General features: G+C 35.1%; 1 protein-coding gene across 1 annotated transcript; it reads right to left on the bottom strand.

Moving 5' to 3' along the window:
• Positions 1-1,860: 1,860 nt before the first annotated feature.
• Positions 1,861-19,451, bottom strand: LOC127855350 (late secretory pathway protein AVL9 homolog). The gene is made up of 7 exons (XM_052390849.1): positions 19,389-19,451; positions 14,833-14,971; positions 12,723-12,803; positions 11,328-11,442; positions 9,427-9,480; positions 8,994-9,082; positions 1,861-8,150 (listed from the first exon to the last, which is right to left on the bottom strand). Exons 1-7 carry the CDS (start codon positions 19,431-19,433, stop codon positions 8,041-8,043), a joined length of 633 nt encoding a protein of 210 aa, XP_052246809.1. The 5' UTR covers positions 19,434-19,451; the 3' UTR covers positions 1,861-8,040.
• Positions 19,452-21,252: the final 1,801 nt, after the last annotated feature.

Raw genomic sequence — 21,252 nt, 5'->3', positions numbered from 1 at the left:
GCCAGAGGTAAAAATCCCAAAGGTAAAAATGCCAGAGGTAAAAATGCCAGAAGTATAGTTACCTCTGGCATTTTTACCTCTGTCATTTTTACCGCACACCGGAAATCCAACACCTTCAATCAGTTTTGATGTACTTAAAACTCCGCTGATAGTTAAACTGTGCATTCCGTTGATATTTCTATCATGAAATATTTATGAACCACAAGTTAAATGCCCCGTCTTATATATTTCTGTATACATTTTTATGGTAATCATACCTGGTTTTCTGTTTTTGTTCTCATCATTGTTCACATTAGTTATTATAATCATGATCTTGAATTATGTAACTTTACTACCTTCTTTGCATATGCTTACGTCTGCATACGGCCTAACTGAGGGAGTGCAGTGTCATTTACGAACCAAATGCCTGAAAGTTGCTATATTGCAGTGTCATGACAACAATAACAACATGGCAAAAATTACATGTGTGTTTTTAATGTTTTAAAGTTATTATAGATGTTGGAAATGTTTGATCATATATTGCATTGTCTTTTCATTCTTTGTTATTTATTTCGTGTAATATGCCGTAATTGATGCTTTGTATGTTTTCAATAAATGTTAGTATCTTGAGTATGTAATTGTTATAAATTATGAATATAATTTTGAATATAACACATTTCTAGTTTTTTTTTTGTTTTCCCCATGTCTTGTTCGTTTTGTGTATTCGTTTTCCTTTTAAAGTCAAACACGTGATATAATACATTTTTTCCTACAAAGAGTATTCAATATATGACAAAATATGTTGTTGCCTGATGTCATTTAGTTTGGGGCGAGTTGTCTTTCATTTGGGGCGAGTTGTCTTTTGATTGGGGCGAGTTGTCAAATATATTTTGGGCGAGTTGTCCAGATTTTGGGGGCGAGTTGTCTTGGGGCGAGTTGTCTTTGGGTCGATTTGTCTGGTAACCCATGTAAATAGGATTAGTTGACTAGGGGCTTATTTGCAAACGGTTCTTCGACAGCTATTCGACAGTTTAAATAATTCATTTGATAATTCAGTTGGAAGAAAAATACAAGAATTGGTAAGTTGCTCTCAATATATATTTATATCAACGCCGGTTTTAACGGACAGCGATGTTTGTAATCTGTAAAGCAATATAATCTATTACAGCAATGACATAATTAGATAATTTGTTCTATGAATGCATATTTAATTTTGAAATTTGAGTTAATCTTTAGCACATGTGCCTTTTCAGAGCGTTTCAAGGCCCTGAGCTTCTACCAGTCATCTATTCTGAGGGACTCTTCCTTCTGTGACATCTGTGGCTGTTAAATGGTCACTCTTATAAAAAAGATCCATACTTGTGTTTTCCAATGTTGTCAACTGCCACACAAATTTACATAACAATCAATATTAAAAACTTACGTAAACGCATTGGAACGAGTATTGCAAAACCCATTGGATGATACACTTAATGTTTTTTAAGATATACATATTTTATGAAACATGATAAATGCATTTATAGTTTGTTGCGACGGTGGCCTTTTTATCATACCACTTGATCCAAACTAGAACTTGGCCTGCAATTTGTCCAGATAAACATTCTTTACAAGATCGAGCTATAAATGTGGCTTATAGAGTGGTGTCATGGGTTTTCTAAGAGTAAACCTTGTGACCTAGTTTTTGTAAAAACTTTACTTCGATATTAGTCCAAATAAACATTCAGTTTCATTAGGATTTAGTGAAAATCTGGTTTCTTGACTTGTAACGGCACCGGACAAAGACTTATCGACGTTATCGTACTGTGTATGGCCTTTTCGCCATTCTTCATGGTATCCATATGACGCTATAGTTTACTAAGAACAACAATGGAAAGCAGAACAAATAGAAATGGTAGCTTTATTGCACATAGCCACATGTCACATTGAAATTGATCAGTTTTGAAATAAACAACGCAATTTATAACTGAGTATACTTATTTGATTGATAATTATAAATACATAAATCTTGAACAAATGAACAATTCCAGAAATACATGTTGAAACAAGACAGATATTTGTCAGAAACACAATGCCCCCTACTGCGCCGATTTGAAATAATAAACAAAATTGATTATATCACTTTAAAAAATATAACTTCCCTTGTGAAAAATGATCTGTACCTGTAAATGATATAAAATATAAATTATCTCCCCTTAAAGCTTGTTACTTTCCTAGGATTTTGTCTTTTAACCTTTGATCTTAAAGGATGACCTTGACCTTTCACCAAAAATGTGCAGATCCATGAGATACACATGCATGCAAAATATCAAGTAGCTATCTTCAATATTGCAAATGTTATGACCAATGTTAAAGTTTTCGGACTGACGCACAGACTGACAGACATACAGACGGACTGATAGTTCAACTGCTATATGCCACCCTACTGGGGGCATAATAAATGCTTTTAACAATAATCAATATACATGTTTAAAAAAAGATATTGAAAGAAAAATTCTAGCTGCTTCGTCCCCAGCTATTTGTATCGATATATTTGGGAAATATTTATTTTCTATCTTGCCTAGGTTATTACACTGGGATTCTAAATTTCTTTCAATTCACGAGGGACTGTTACTTACAAAGATGCATATTTATTAAACCTTTTCCAAAGAATAAAATCTAATTAATATTACTGTGTTTAAAAAGTACGATTATTTGTCTGTCTTAAATGTACGTTGGTATTATATATATATAATTTTTTTTTTAGAAATAAATTTGAGAGGTATTTAAGTGTTTAACTTTGACCATACCTTATATGCAAACACAACATTAGGCCAAAAACACAACATTTTTCGAAGAAATTGAACTACATTCTTGTATAATAATAGGTTGGTCACAACCATTTATATTTATTTTAGTTTTAAACCCATTAATGCCTAGTGGACTCTCCCATCCTTCTAAATTGGATCAATTTATTTTTTAAATTAGGGATGTCTAGTGATTTTTTTTATATTTATTTCTATATTTAGAATATTTCTTACAGAAATTCTTTTAAGCAAACAGTGCAGACCTGTTTGCCAATGCCTTTTTTCTAGACACTAGGCATAAATGGGTTAATATGGGCCTAATTAAACGTTCAGCCTACTTTACAACACAAATTATTGACATAATTTTCAAATGTCATAAATCAGAGATATTCTATTTCTTTTCAGATATGCTAGTAATTTGTGAACATGCAGTTTCTGCATGAAATGTTTTTTACAAACAAACCATTATACAAATAATTAAATACACATAAATACCCAAAAATGTGCATATAATGTCGCAATAACATTTGCTTTAATCATGTTTTAAACAATGTATGCACATAATTACATAACTTGCAAGCTTATAATTAACATAACAATACAAAAACGAATAAGTTCAGTGGTGCAAATATATTAATATCGTTATATTGTGTTTACACAGCAATAAGAATATAAGACTTACTGTACAAGGACCTAAAAGCGCAAGCAAATAACACTATAAGGCCAATTTTTAAGTATCAAAATAAGTCTCATGGAAAAGAGCGTCCTAATGAACACATTGAAAACATCATAGCATGTAGGTAAATAACGTGTAAGCTAATTATTAACAAAACTATAACAAAACAAGACATTCAGTAGTGCAAATTACTTATATACTACATGTATCTACCAATATATTGTGTTCATGCAGCAATTTGAATTAAAGCAATAATCCTTAAGCACAAACCATTAATACTAAATGTCAAATAACGTTTTTTTGAAAAAGACCTTCAAATGAACACTTATTCAAAGTTTGATTTGATGACTTCATTTACGTAACATAGATGAATACTACTGACAACCAAATTTGACCGAAGAATGGCTCATACTTGAGCACTTCATGCCCAGATACCGGTAAACTAAAAACAGTGTATGAATGCGGCTTGGCTATTTGCTTAATAAGTCTTCATATAGCGTTCACCACTGGGTTTTAACCAATTCACGCAAGCATTTCATAATTTATTTTGGACAAATGATCAAACTCTTGAAACAGATTCCCACATGCATTGTTTGAAGTTGTTACTTTTCGGACAACATCCAGTGTTTTAATTCTTTACTTATGTTGATCACAAACTAGCGCCTGAAGTTAAAACTTTGAAGAATATCAGGTTAAAAGCTGCTGAGAACAGGATTTAAAAAAAAAAAAAAATTCCAGTTCATTCTTTTCGGTAGAAAATAAATCGTATCACTTTAAGTCCCTACTCTACCATGACTCAAGAAGAAGCTAGTGAATGAAGTAAACACTTCAATAAACATATTTCATAATGTGCATGCTGTTATTATTCTAATATACTCATAATACTATATCAAAAGGCACATTATAGCCAAAGATCACACCTTTGTGGCAGTGCATCAAGTCAGGGTGGCATTATTTTCCAGATAGATACGACACAAATAACAGATACTAAAGAGATATTACACATCAATTAACCCCTAACCCAAACCCTTCGTGGGCGGAGTTAACACCGCACTACTTTTGTGCAATTTCTCTTTGGGTGATGAATCTATTTGGAATACAATATTCTCGATCAAGTCATTACATTCAAGCTTTACAACGATTTTGTATATGGTAAGACTTACAAATGCTAGCTAAATCTTCACTGGTTATAAAATAAGTTTGACCATGCGTCCTACCTTCTTGAGATCAATGACATAAACATATGTAGTAAATGAACAAATGGCTGTGGTTGTTTTTGTCTATTGATTTACCAATGTTTCTGAGGTTAAGTCAACGTTTAAGGACATATATTACAATAACTGTGCTCTTCCAAAGATTATAACTTGTGTTCTAAATGTTTACCAGATATCAATTGAGTCGTTGAGCTATACATAAGCTATTAAACATAATCTCTGGAACTGGAATTATGACCCCAAAGGCAAAACTGGAATTATGACCCCAAAGGCAAATAATGTTCTAAAAATCAATACAAATAATAAAATGCAAAATTGACCAATGAGCTCCCAATCCGATTGGTCGATAAGCAATTTATGTTCGTAGATATGGGACCAGAAATAAACTGGGGTTGGTTTCTTAGGTTTTCCCTTACCAACATAACTGTTACGTTTATGCATAGATCTTGTCAATAGAACACTGACGAATAAACATGTTGTCATGACAATGAAGACAGCTTCAGCTGTGTCCTATGTTATACTAATATTTGTTGGCATACTAGTAATTTGTACAGTCATTGACAAGGGACCAATTAGTTGAAGGCCAACAGTTTTACTTAACCATGAACATATATATTTATATATATATATATATATATATATATATATATATATATATAAGACATACAAACAGTTGCCGATGCATTGGATAAAGACAGAAAAGTAAAGTAAAGGGAAACACATAGAAAGGCCAAGTTGTAATCCTTACATAGATTATATAACAGATGCCAAAGGAATCTGTAACCTTGCTAAGTGACTTGAAAAAACAAGTACAATATGATGGTTCTGGGTCAAATAACAAATAACAATCGAAACTCCATGCAGCGACCAAATACATGCAAGATGAGGAAAGATGAGAAATTTACACATCGTTTATGTCAAAGGAATCTGTCACCCAGCTTTGTGACTAAAGTAGACACGTTATAAATGATGGTTCTAGGTAAAGTTACAATAACCAACACTTTATGCTGCGGCCAAATACATTCAAAATGAGGCAACATCGATAAATGGATACATCCTGATTTGTTGTTGTAAACTGCAGGAGGACATGTCATCCTAGTAGTTCTTAATAAATGTATGTTTACAATTTCAGTTCAATATAAAAAAGTAAACCACTCTGTCCTTTAAAGTTAATGATGACTTGATTATTTAAATGATAAACCAAGATAATATGAACATAGTTATTATCATGCCCAGAAGTCCTTTTAATACACAAACAGTTTATTGACAATTGCTCTGTTGATTGACTGAAAACAAACGTGTAAACGCAACACTGCCGGATGAGCAGAACAATCAAAGGTTGTCATTCACAGTGACTTACATCTGTTGCATCACATACACTTTTCTGAAGGTTTAATGGCACACTGACAATCAGTAACTCCACTACTGCAATGCGATGTCAAATGTTGTACTGCTGGGTAAATGGGACGCTGTATGATGAGTATATTGATTCTTAACCCTTTGCATGCTGGGAAATTTGTCGTCTGCTAAAATGTCTTCTGCTGAATTTCTAAAATTAGCATTTTATTCGATTTTTTTCAAAGAACACTATCAGAATAGCAAACAGTTTGGATCCTGATGAGACGCCATGTTCTGTGGCGTCTCATCTGGATCCAAACTGTTTGCAAAGGCCTTCAAAATCCGGTTCCCGCACTGAAAGGGTTCATGCTTGTGTGCAGTGTTGTCCCAGATTAGCCTGTGCAGTCCCCACAGGATAATCAGATACTACACTTTCAGTCTCAGATAAACCAGTGACCTAGTTTTTGACCCATATTCGAACTTGACCAAGACATCATATAGATACAACTTCTGACCAAGTTTGATGAAGATCGGATGAAAGTTACTTGAATTATAGATCTTACACAATACTCAGTGTTTAAAACGCACTAAGTGATCCCGTTACCTAGTTTTTTACCTGGAAAGATCCATGTTCAAACTTGGCCTAGACATCATCTAGATACAAATTCTGACCACGTTTGTTGAAGATCGGATGAAATCTACTTGAATTAAAGAGGGGACACGGAGAGACCGACAGACAGACCTACCGACAGACAAGCTCACTCCTATATACCCCCCTAAACTTTGTTTAGTGGGGGTACAATAAACCCAAAGAAGAGACTTTGTGTTAATGAAAAAAACAAGAGATGTGTTCGACAGAAACACAATGCCCCCTATTGTGCTGCTTTGAAAAAAAAATAAAAAAAATTGACCTTTGACCTTAAAGGATGACCTTGACCGTCAACTTTCACCACTCAAAATGTGCAGCTTTATGAGAATGCCGCTTTGAATAAAAAAAATGACCTTGAAGGATGACCTTGACCTTGAAGGATGACCTTGACCTTCAACTTCCACCACTCAAAATGAGCAGCTTCATGATAACGCCGTTTTGAATTTTTTAATATTTTTTTTACCTTTGACCTTGAAGGATGACCTTGACCTTGAAGGATGACCTTGACATTGAGCTTCCACCACTCAAAATGTGCAGCTTCATGAGAACGCCGCTTTGAATTTTTATAAATTTTTTATCTTTGACCTTGAAGGATGACCTTGACCTTGAAGGATGACCTTGACCTTCCACCACTCAAAATGTGCAGCTTCATGAGAACGCTGTTTGATTTAAAAAAAAATATTTTTGACCTTTGACCTTGAAGGATGACCTTGACCTTGAACTTCCACCACTCAAAATGTGCAGCTTCATGAGATACACATGCATGCCAAATATCAAGTTGCTTTCTTCAATATTAAAAAAGTTATGGCCAATGTTTAAGATTTCGGACGGACAGACGCCATATATTTAACATTTTACCTTAAAGGATGGCATTGACCTTCACCTTTCACCACTCAAAATGTTCAGCTTTATCAGATACACATGCATGCCAAATATCAAGTTGCTATCTTCAAAAGTGAAAAAGTTATGGCCAATGTTAAAGTTTTCGAACGGACAGACGCCATAAATTTGACATTTGACCTTGAAGGATGACCTTGACCTTGACCTTTTACCACTCAAAATGTGCAGCTCCATGAGATACACATGCATGCCAAATATCAAGTTGCTATCTTCAATAGTGAAAAAGTTATGGCCAATTTTAAAGTTTTTTTCGGACAGACGGACGGACAGACTGACTGACATACTGACGGACAGTTCAAATGCTATATGCCACCCTACCAGGGGCATAAACAGTGGAAAGATACTTCCCTAGTTAGCCTTGCAGACTGCACAGGCTAATCTGGGACAACACTTAACAAACATGCATTCAGCCTGGTTTCCGTAACGCGAGACTCTTCTAAGATCAAGAGGGTTCCTCGCATTTCTCCTTGTCATCCTCGTCAAGCGAGACTCAATTATCTTCTAAGATAAAGAGGGTTCCTGGCCTTTCTCCTTCTCGTCATTGTTGTTGCCGGATTTCCATGTGGAAAACCAGGAGGATATTGAGGTCTTGGCCTGGTTGAGTGCACCCCCTGCAATAATATGAATGGAATTCACAGGTGAGATTTAATTGATATCAGTCACTCTCTGCATGGGGAAATGGTGCTTAATGCATGTAAGCAAAAGGTCCCAGATCAGCCTGTGCAGTCCAAACAGGCTTATCAGGGAGGACACTTTCCGCTTTTATGGAATTTTTTGTTTTAAAGAAAGTCTCTTAATGGCAAAAATACAATCTGGGTGGAAAGTGTCGTCTGCGCAGGCTAATCTGTAATCTGCCCCCCCCACAGTAGATGTGCAAGGCACTAAACATGCCCAATGATCCTCCTATTCCTGAAGTATTTGCCATAAAACTTAGATGAATAAAGCAATTGGAGGTACTCTTGGGGATACTTTTTAGTACTTATAGGGTGGGGTTCATGTTCTTCTTATTCTCCAAATTTGAAAGGCTCATAATGTTTGCTGTTTGTTGTTTTTGTCCGCACATTCATGGAAGATATGCTATTGGATTTATAACCACTTCCTTTGAGGTCAAAAAACACTAGTCAGCATAAACAGACATATTATGGATGGTTTTACGCGATAGGACAGTCAAACATTTACTAGGTAAATATTTAATATTCTGTAAAATGACCTCTATATTATCGAAACATGTACTCAAAAAAGCATGTTGAGATTTGTTCAAAAAGACTTTTGTTCCGTAACGTTTTATGACATTCATGATTTGGGATGGGAATAAAACTCGGGTATAGTCTAATATTTACCAGATTTATTTTAGCATATTTTCTGTACTGGGGTACATTTAAGTATACTTAAGAGTACCCAGGGTACTTTTAAGTAGTACCCGAGCCGGAAATAGCCAATCAAACAATACTTACCGACAGCTTTCCCAGTTTGCACTACATATTTCCCAGTTTGAGTCACAGCTGCATTTATCTTCTTTCCACCTTCGGTATTGTGCATGGTACTGTAATGAATACAGTACCAGTGATTTGATTCCCCATGTGATCACCTTGAAATGCATACTTCTTAATATAGAAACATCTGTGAATAAGATCCTTCAATAATTGAGTATCTTCAAACTAAAATTGGTCTTTAATTAAACAAGGAATGTGACCAGGCCACATAAAATGTTGTTCAATATTTTACCAATGTATTTGCTTCAGTAGTACAGCCCCAATATAGGCATGCATAAAAGCTACCAATTGATGTTTAACAGAAAATAATACAAAGGAATAATACTTTCAACAAGCTTTGATGAATAATGAGAAAGTTATTTACAAAAGATACAAGCACACAAATAGTACGTACTGTGAAAATCTCATTTTAATATCAGCCACACTTAAGTTGCCCTGACAGGGGTGTCTGAAATAATGAAAATAATTGTTCAATAAAAGTTTACGTACTTACAGTATTGGGAATCAGTGATTTTTTTCTCCAAAATTACAGCCTCTTACAGGCTGTTCCTCATTTGCAAAAAATAGCATTTTGCCCAAACACATCAACAGAGTTTCCCAAAAAAGGTTCCAAACATGTTCAATAAACTCAATTATTTGTTTTTTGAGTTTATTATACTGCAATATCATATCATATCACTTAATACTATTTATCTAATAATGCACTTAAATATGCACTTAAGAAAAATTGGCATATTATTATATTCTTGTTTATAATAATGTCTCATTTTTCCCAATTACATTCTTTGTCCTACTATATATTTCCCAATCAAAAAGGCACAGGCAGTAAAATATAAAGCAAAATAAAAACACACACTTGGGATAACTTAATAATGAAATGTGCAGCACTGGGTAAAACGTGCTTTCATTACAAAGGAATTGAGTATTTACTAAGCTAAGTACTGCGAATGTCGTTCTGCTCATGAACAATCTCAAATCCCAGTAACTGTTGTGAGAATATACACACATTTCTCCTCCAACTCAGGGTTGAGTCAGATTAAAAAATCAAAGTAGTTTTTATAATAACCAAATAGAGCATGATGATTAAACTCATCTCGAAAATTGATCAAACAAGCAACATCGTTGAATTTATGTCCACCGCCATTTTAAAATTCTGTGACTGACAGACGGACAAAGCCAGTTGTATATCCCTCCGCCTTCGGCGGCGGATAAAAAATAGAACTGAGTATTGACTTAACCCTTTCCCACTTAGAAGCAAAGTGAAAATGGCTATGTGCAAACAGCATAAAACCAGAACAGCCTGCGAGTAACTTGCACTCTGTTCAGGTATTATGCTGTTTGCTGCTCATCAGTATCTAAGGGTTGGACATGAAGCTTTTACAACTTGAATCTAGTAAGGAAGGTCTTTAATTTAATTTACCCTTCTAAGGGACTACAAATGCGTCAAAATAAGTATCTAAGTGGTAAAGGGTTAAATATGTTTGTTATACTAGGCACTTGAACATTGAAAAGAATGACCGCTACCCAGCTTTCAAGGTCGCGTAAAATACGTATCTAAGTGGTAAAGGGTAAAATATGTTTGTTATACTAGGCACTTGAACATTGAAAAGAATGACCGCTACCCAGCTTTCAAGGTCGCGTAAAATACGTACCTAAGTGGTAAAGGGTTAAATATGTTTGGTATACTAGGCACTTGAACATTGAAAAGAATAGCCACTACCCAGCTTTCAAGGTCGCGTAAAATACGTATCTAAGTGGTAAAGGGTTAAATATGTTTGTTATACTAGGCACTTGAACATTGAAAAGAATGACCGCTACCCAGCTTTCAAGGTCGCGTAAAATACGTACCTAAGTGGTAAAGGGTTAAATATGTTTGTTATACTAGGCACTTGAACATTGAAAAGAATAGCCACTACCCAGCTTTCAAGGTTGCGTAAAATACGTATCTAAGTGGTAAAGGGTTAAATATGTTTGTTATACTAGGCACTTGAACATTGAAAAGAATACCCACTACCCAGCTTTCAAGGTTGCGTAAAATACGTATCTAAGTGGTAAAGGGTTAAATATGTTTGTTATACTAGGCACTTGAACATTGAAACGAATGACCGCTACCCAGCTTTCAAGGTCGCGTAAAATACGTATCTAAGTGGTAAAGGGTTAAATATGTTTGTTATACTAGGCACTTGAACACTGAAAAGAATGACCGGTACCCAGCTTTCAAGGTCTAGAACTGAGTATTGACTTAAATAGGTTTGTGATACTAGGCACTGAAACACTGAAAAGAATGACCGGTACCCAGCTTCCAAGGTCTTCAGTCCTGGACGTTCCGCACTAGACCACACTTTGTAGTTGTGGGTTGTTTTCCAGCACTGTATAAACGAGATGCCGTAATCTTCTAGGAGTTTTGGATCTAAGAAAATATTAGGTTTGTCTTTTGAAAATGCATATGTTCAATCAGTCCCTTACCAAGAAAGATACATGCATCCTAAAGCAGTTTGGGAGAAAGCAACAAAACATTACAATTAAACAAAAACTTTTATTTTAAATGCTGTTTGTAATTTGTATTGGTTTCTGTTTTACATAATTCGAAATGCTTGAAAAAAAAAGGTTTTCTTAGGGCAGCTTATTTTTCTCCGTGAATATGACCTATGACATATGACAATAACATTTTAGTAGGAATCTGTATGGATATGGCCCACAAGGCTTTTCATTGAAGCCAAATCCTGCATTTTGGTGAAAGCGTTTTGTTTTTATTAATTTTTTTTAAATTTTTATTTCAAAATATTTGCCTTGCATAATTATGATGTAAATGTGACCAATAAGCTATAACTATCATTTAAATGTTATATCATACAATAATATATTTTATCTCATACAATCATATATGTTATATCATACAATAATATATTTTATCTCATACAATCATATATGTTATATCATACAATAATATATTTTATCTCATACAATCATATATGTTATATCATACAATAATATATTTTATCTCATACAATCATATATGTTATATCATACAATAATATATTTTATCTCATACAATCATATATATTATATCATACAATAATATATTTTATCTCATACAATCATATATATTATATCATACAATAATATATTTTATCTCATACAATCATATATGTTATATCATACAATAATATACTTTATATAACAAAATCATGTATTTGATATCATTCAATCATATATTTTACCTTGTACAATTATATATTTGATCTCATACAATCATATATTTTATATTAAACAATAATATATTTGATCTCATACAATCATATATTTTAAGTTAAACAATAATATATTTTATATCATACAATCATATATTTTAACAAATATGCATAAACAAAACTACTCTTTACTTCAATATTTGGACCCCTGAAAATTAAGCACGGGGGTCACTGGACTCTTAACCCTTTTCATGCTGGGAAATGTGTCGTCTGCTAAAATGTTGCCTGCTGAATTTCTAAAATTAGCATTTTCTTTGATTTTTTTCAAAGAATATTATCAGAATAGCAAACAGTTTGGATCCTGATGAGACCCTATGTTCTGTGGAATCTCATCTGGATCCAAACTGTTTGCAAAGGCCTTCAAAATTCGGTTCCCGCACTGAAAGGGTTAATTTTCAAACTCTATTGAAATCCCTGCAGCCTACCAACTGATTCTTACCTTCAGATTTTATCGAGGCCAGCATCCCTGCAAGGTAGGCCCGAAATTGGGCCCTGAGCCATTCATCATTTCCTTCCCATTCTGTTAACAATGCAACAACAATAATTAATTCAAAACATTCTTAAAATTTTATAAAATGTTTAATGCATGTTGTTTTTTTTTATCAGATAAATCATTTTGGACATATTCACTCTGTTTACAATAGAATAACAGCAATTAATTCATAACATTCTTAACATTTTATTAAATTTTCAATGCATGTTTTTTTTAAATCTCATTAGAAATGTTTGACATATTCAAATCGACATAGTTCCTAAACCTTCCGTCATGTTACTTATGTCCATCTGAACTACAAATCATTGAAGCCTTTTTTCTTGGTATTCATTATTCAACAAGAGTGTGACCTTTGACATAAAATACGCCAGTTGAAAGGTCTGTGAAGGTCGTATAAAAAATTTGTTTTAATAGGATGGAAGAGCAAATAATAGAGAAAACAAGCCAATTCGTTAAATTGATATCCCCCGCCAATATGCTTCTGGACACAAAAGTGTTATATTTGACACTCAGCTAAAAAAGCATTTTTTAAGATACAAAGGGCCATAACTCCGCTATTAACAGATGGTGTACAATGCCATTTGGCATGCATCATCCTCTTATCCATATATATATATATATATACTCATACCAAGTTTCAATGAAATCCACCAAAGCACTTCCAAGATATGGCTTCGAACACAAAAGTGCTGGACGGACGGAAAGACGGAAGGACGGAAAGACGGACGGAAAGACGGACGGACAACGCCAAAACAATATCCATCCACCTATGGCGGGGGTTAACAATATATTGAAATGTCATGAAAGCAGTTCTTCAATGTTTAACTAATACATGTTAATCTTATCTTATTAACCCTTTGAGCGCTGGAACCGGATTTTGAAGGCCTATGCAAACAGTTTGGATCCAGATGAGACGCCACAAAACGTGGCGTCTCATCAGGATCCAAACTGTTTGCTATTCTGATAGCATTCTTGGGAAAAAAAATCAAAGAAAATGCTAATTTTAGAAATTTAGCAGACAACATTTAGCAGACGACAAATTTCCCAGCATGCAAAGGGTTAAAATAATTGTGCAGAACTCAAGTAAGGTCTGCAGGTATGCTACCTTCACATAAAATGTTTGTGCAAAAAATACTGCCATCCAAGCTCAAGTTTTTTATAGAAAATAGTTTTCCTATATTAAATAAGAGTGACGTTGACCTTGAACCAATAAACTGACCTACAAATGATATTCCAAGCTTAGTCTAAACTGTTTAGAACAACCAGAACATGCAAATTCAGCACAATGCCCATAATATACACAAATTATTGAGTGAAAAAAGTGTTTCTACTTAAAGTGCAGTGACCTTGACTCGAACGCCTCCAAAAATAATCCATTGCAAACTAAAGTGATTGAATACAACACCTCTTATATCAGCGCAGACAAAATTTATTTGTCAAATTCTTAATAATTCAAGGGCCACAATTCAGAAAATTTTGGCTGGCTATCAAACTTGACAGAGATATTATGCCCTCAACATTATTACAAAGTTTCATGATGATCCAATGTATACTATCAGAGTTAGAGGGAGGATTGTGTAAATTTGTTCTTGTTTTTTTAATTATTAAAGGGCCATTAGAAGAAGTGCTTAAAGCAATTGGACTGCTCATGAACCCGGCAGAGACATAATGTCTATAACCCTTCAGTGCGGGAACCGAATTTTGAAGGCCTTTGCAAACAGTTTGGATCCTGATGAGACGCCACAGAACGTGGCGTCTCATCAGGATCCAAACTGTTTGCTATTCTGATAGTATTCTTTGAAAAAAATCGAAGAAAATGCTAATTTTAGAAATTCAGCAGACGACATTTTAGCAGAAGACAAATTACCCAGCATGCAAAGGGTTTAACATTCTGGCCCAGTTACATGATGATCTGATTTACACTGTTTGAGTTATTCAGCAGACATCATTCAACCCAACACTTAATCCCACCCCCACCCCAGCAGCAAGTGTTCCCATACTACGCCCTATTTTTTTTAACAGTCTTAATAAAATACAAAAAAGACACAATAGATACCAGTGCCATCAAAGTAGCCATTTTCCACAGATTCCGAAACGGCTTTGACTAGAATATCGGCAAATCGTAGGTCAGCAGTCGTCAACACGAGGTTTTTCTGCAATTCCTTGTCATTAATCTCAATTTTGTGTTCGGATACCTGTACAAAACCAAAAATAAAGAACTGCGAAAGCAGCCTGAAACAAAATCATATACTATAATTGATATTCTGAAAATGTTCTCAACATGAAATCAAAACAAAAGTTTGAAAAGACTGACCTTGAAACCTTCCGTCATAGGCCAATGACCTCAAAATAACAAGTGCTTTCTGTCATTTGCCAATGACCTCAAAATAACAAGTGCCTTCTGTCATTGGCCAATGACCTTTAAATAACAAGTACCTTCTGTCATTGGCCAATGATCTCAAAAAAACAAGTGCCTTCTGTCATTGGCCAATGACCTCAAAATAACAAGTACATTCTGTCATTGGCCAATGACCTCAAAATAACAAGTACATTCTGTCATTAGCCAATGACCTCAAAATAACAAGTACATTCTGTCATTGGCCAATGAACTCAAATTACAAGTGCAATAATTGTTAGTGCAAATGGTAAATGCATGGGTATATAGTCTGATTATAAAAAAATAGACTCATCTTCGATTGACTTTCAGCGATTTTCCTCCTTCTTTATAAAGTACCGGTAAACGGCACTTTCCCAATGACGAAAAAATACAAATTTCCCAATTGCTGTCCTTAAATCCCCAATTAAAGTTAAAAAAAAACAAAAAAAAAAAATTTTTTTTTTTTTTTTAAAGCAACATTTAGTTAGTTTCCCTTTGCAGCTCTATAGCTTGAACCTAGGTTTATATAATATTGACAGCTTGAAAACACTTGTTTATCAATTTTAAAGTATTTGGGAGCAAAAAATCAAATACACCAATTTCCCAATTTGAGGTTTTCACGACTCGATTTTTCCCAATTTTGAGGTTTTCACGACTCGATTTTTCCCAATTGGACCGGTACGGGTACTTTTCCCAATTGGACAAGGAAAATCGCTGACTTTGACATTTACCCCCCGATCACTGTTATATATAAGCCGTCCGTTTACATGCCGCGCAGTATGCAGCCATGACACAATGGCTTATTTCCCTCACAGGTACCAATTTATACACCAGGGTGGAGAGGAGCAAGCGTGGGATTAATTTTTTGCTCAGGGAAATTCCGTGGTTTGAGCGGGATTTGAACCAGGGACCTTCCGATTCCTTGACCAGCATCATTCCACTAGACCACGGTCCCACTTCTTGCAAAACAAACTAGAGCTTTGTCACAGACGTGACGAATACCCCCACATGCCGCATTGACACATAATATTTTGCATGTCGTCTTCAAAAAAAAACAGAGGACACACTGCTCAATTTTTAAAACGCACTAAGTGACCCCTTGACCTAGTTTTTGACCCAGAAAGGCCCATGTTCTAACTTGTTCTAGAGATCATTTAGATAAAACTTGTGACCACGTTTGGTGAGGATTGGATGAAAACTACTTAAATTAGAGAGTGGACAACATGGTGAGGTTGAAAACGCACCAAGATACCCTGTGACCTAGTTTTTGACCCTGCATGACCCATATACAAACTTGACCTAGACATCATCTAGATACAACTTCTGACCAAGTTTGGTGAGGATTGGATGAAAACTACTTGAATTAGAGAGCCCACAACATTGTGATGTTTAAAACGCACTAAGTGACCCCGTGACCTTGTTTTTGACCCGTCATGACCCATATTCAAACTTGCCCTAGACATTATCAAGATACAACTTCTGACCAATTTAAGTGAATATTGGATAAAAACTACTTGAATTAGAGAGCAGACAACATGGTGAGCTTTAAAACACACTCAGTGACCCCATGACCTAGTTTTTGACCCGGCATGGCCCATGTTCGAACTTGACCTACACATCATCTAGTTACAACTTCTGACCAAGTGTGGTGAAGATCGGATTTAAACTACTTGAAATAGAGAGCGGACACCATGCTCAATGTGTAAAATTTACTAAGTGACCCCGTGACCTAGTTTTTGACCCGGCAAGGCCCATGTTCTAACTTGGCCTTAAGATCATCTAGATATGACCAAGTTTGGTGAAGATCGGATGAAAACTTCTTGAATTAGAGAGCGGACAACATGTTGAATGTTTAAAACGCACTAAAGACCCTGTAACCTAGTTTTTGACCCAGCAAGGCCCATGTTCAAACTTGGCCTATACATCATGTAGATACAACTTCTGACCAAGTTTGGTAAAGATCAGATGAAAACTACTTAAATTAGAGAGCGGACACTTAATACGGACCGACAGACAGACCGACTGATCGACAGACAAGTTCACTCCTATAAACCCCCCTAAACTTTGTTTGTGGGGGTATAAAAACAGTATTATTCACACCTTAAATTGTGATATTGACCATTTCTGCTCTTAGGCCTACCAGTGTTGCCTTGACCTTTGAGATTTGCATCCCTGTTGTTGAATTTGACACATGTCTTCTCACCAAGTCTTACATTTGTGCCTAGGTATTTCATTATCCATCAATACTAGTATAACCCTTTAAGCGCTGGAACCGGATTTTAAAGGCCTTTGCAAACAGTTTGGATCCAGATGAGACGCCACAGTACATGGCGTCTCATCAGGATCCAAACTGTTTGCTATTCTGATAGTATTCTTTGAAAAAAATCAAAGAAAATGCTAATTTTAGTGTCAGCAGACGACATTTTAGCAGAAGACAAATTTCCAAGCATGCAAAGGGATAATATTGTGGCAAAGTTATGGCTGACAAAGGCATTTTTACCAGACGAACGGCCTCATAGAAGGACAGTGCTACTGCTATATGAGAGCATAAAAGAGATCCTCAAATTGTTATTAACAAAATACTGAAGATTCTTTTATTTTCATTGACATTAAACTTTGTGGATTCATCAATTCTGGTGTTGTGTTAGATCTTCAAGAAGAGAATTTTTTTAAATATGTCTGCATGATATAAGACTACAGATATGAATGTTCTTTGGATATTTAATTTCAGTGTTGACGGATTACACAATACTCCACGAAAAATGCATGTCTAACGAATAATATAAGTTTTACCTACAGAGTTATAAGGACCTAAATGTTTTGAAGTTGTCCCTCAGAAAATGTTTGGTTTATCCATATAACAAGGAGAATACATGTGCTGAATGACATATTGAACAATAACAGCAAAGCAATATACAAAAACTTTATCAAAATTGGCATAACTAAATTGTACATAAATTACCCACAGTGTCTTTTTCCTCTCCCTTTTATTGACTTAATGTAATAACTCAATCAATTCGGCTAATACAAAGGCATTAATGTCTTCATGGTCTATTTGACACTGCTTTAAATAACAAGGGACAAAATTGTCACAAAACCAGGTTTTCATTGTGAAAAAAAAATCTGATAAAGGGAGAAAACTCAAACTGAACTTTTGAAATGACCAAAAAAAATTAACCCCCTTTGTAAGTTTTTTTTTTTTTTTAAATCTATTTTTAGTCGTGGCGACCTTGACATTGGAGATATTGACGTGATTCTTTCGTGGGACACACCGTCCCATGATGGTGAACAAATGTGCCAAATGATTTTAAAATCTCACAATGAATGACATAGTTATGCCAGGACAAGCTCATTTATGGCCATTTTTGACCTTTGAACTCAAAGTGTGACCTTGACCTTGGAGATATCGACGTAATTATTTCGCGCGACACACCGTCCAATGATGGTGAACAAATGTGCCAAATGATTTTAAAATCTGACGATGAACGACATAGTTATGGCTCGGACAAGCTCATTTATGGCCATTTTTGACCTTTGAACTCAAAGTGTGACCTTGACCTTGGAGATATCGACGTAATTATTTCGCGCGACACACCGTCCAATGATGGTGAACAAATGTGCCAAATGATTTTAAAATCTGACAATGAACGACATAGTTATGGCCCGGACAAGCTTATTCCGCCAGCCCGCCAGCCCGCCAGCCAGCCAGCCAGCCCGCCAGCCAGCCAGCCCGCCAGCCAGCCAGCCCGCCCGCATTCGCCAATCTAATAACCAGTTTTTTCCTTCGGAAAACCTGGTTAAAAATTACCTGACTATAAATTTAACATAAAAATTAATTCCATGCTATAAAAACCAACAGAAAAGCTATGTGATAAAATTAGTAAGAACATTAAAAATCAATATTGTTAACTAAGATTTTAAACCATTGTGTTTGTGCCAAACTAAGCAGAAAACTGATGCTGTGATGTTAAAAGTTAATCTTTTAGTTTTAAACCGTCTCTCATCTGTATTATCATATGAAAACAAACAATGCTTACTCTGCTACAGTAATTGCATGCCGTAAATTGGCTTCACAATACAGCTACTTTTGTACGTAAAAAAAAGAACAAAGAAAAGACATTCTCTTTTAAAACATCGCCAATTTTGAAAAACTGTCGCCATTTTTGCAATTTGGTCGCCATACGCAACAATGGCTTTCGACAGCGGTACATATGTGTACTAGATCTTATACTTACATCGACCACAATGTCGGTTAAATGTCTTTTCTGTCGAAAGAGCATGTTGGTTGCACCGATGAAAAACCCCCGTATGTTCACATCGTTGAGAAGGTCATAGTATTGCAAGGACAGATACGGGAAGCACACAACTCCAAGCAGAAGAAAAATTTCCTTTTAAAATATGTTTACATGTGTCATTTTTAATTTGATAAAATTTCCTGCAAAGGAAAGACTTTATCAAATCTTTCCTCTTAAAACATTTTTTGATATGTTTCCTACTTATTTTTTTTCATTTTTTAAATGTTGCACCTTTTTGATTTTTTTTTACATGTTTCCCCTTAAAAATAAGGAATATTTTTACATGTTTTCACTTTAAATATAAGATGTTGTACATCCATCCTACTAATTTCTGACAATAAATATACATATTTCCTCTTCAGAAAAGAGTACTTGTGCATGTTCAAGTTTTTCATCTTTAGGCATATTTGTACAGATTTTCTCTTCAGATCACATAGATTTTAGCTGTTAAAAATATATTGTTACTCAATGTATTGTGGTTTTGCTCAAAATCTCCCGTAAACTGTTGAAATGTACTGGGAAATTAACTGGGAATATTTAAAACAAGTGATGTGTTCGTCAGAAACACAATGCCCCCTATTGCGCCGCTTTGAAATTATTATTTTTTTTACCTTTGACCTTGAAGGATGACCTTGACCTTGAACTTCCACCACTCAAAAGGTGCAACTGTATGAGAACGCCGCTTTGAATTTCATTTTTGACCTTTGACCTTGAAGGATGACCTTGACCTTGAACTTCCACCACTCAAAATGTGCAGCTTCATGATAATGCCGCTTTGAATTATTTTTTTTTACCTTTGACCTTGAAAGATGACCTTGACCTTGAAGGGTGACCTTGACCTTAAACTCAACCACTCAAAATGTGCAGCTTCATGAGAACGCCGCTTTGAATTTATTATTATTTTTTGACCTTTGACCTTGAAGGATGACCTTGACCTTGAAGGATGACCTTGGACTACTACCACTCAAAATGTGCAGCTTCATGAGAACACCGCTTTGATTAAAAAAAAAAAAATTGACCTTTGACCTTGAAGGATGACCTTGAACTTCCACCACTCAAAATGTGCAGCTTCATGAAATTCACATGCATGCCAAATATCAAGTTGCTATCTTCAATATTAAAAAAGTTATTGCCAATGTTAAAGTTTTCGGACGGACAGACGCCATATATTTGACATTTGACCTTAAAGGATGACCTTCACCTTTCACCACTCAAAATGTTCAGCTCTATGAGATACACATGCATGCCAAATATCAAGTTGCTATCTTCAATAGTGAAAAAGTTATGGCCAATGTTAAAGTTTTTTTCGGACGGACGGACAGACTGACTGACATACTGACACACTGACATACTGACGGACAGTTCAACTGCTATATGCCACCCTACCGGGGGCATAAAAACATGCGAGTATCGAAATAGTTTGATCATGATATGGATTGAGGAAATGTGACAATTAAGAATTCTTTATTATTGTGAGATCAGTCAATGGAAGTAAATGTTACTAGAGAATGTCATTATTGAATACCAAGGCAATCACTGCAGATTTCAATTATCAAAATAACCCATTTATGCCTAGCGTCTAGAAAAAAGGCCTTGGCAAACAGCGTAGACACTGATGAGACACTGCATGACGCGGCATCTCATCAGGGTCTGCACAGTTTGCTTAAAGGAATTTCTGTAAGAAATATTCTAAATATAGAAATAAATCTACTAGACATCCCTAATTTTGGAAATATATTGATCCCATTTAGACGGATGGGAGAGTCCACTAGGCTTAAATGCATTAAAGTGCTACTAATCTTGG

The sequence above is a fragment of the Dreissena polymorpha genome, chromosome 13, assembly GCF_020536995.1.
Source record: "Dreissena polymorpha isolate Duluth1 chromosome 13, UMN_Dpol_1.0, whole genome shotgun sequence".
Classification (NCBI taxonomy): domain Eukaryota; kingdom Metazoa; phylum Mollusca; class Bivalvia; order Myida; family Dreissenidae; genus Dreissena; species Dreissena polymorpha.
Note: the sequence above shows the minus strand (reverse complement) of the source record. Positions and strands in the feature narration are given on the sequence as shown.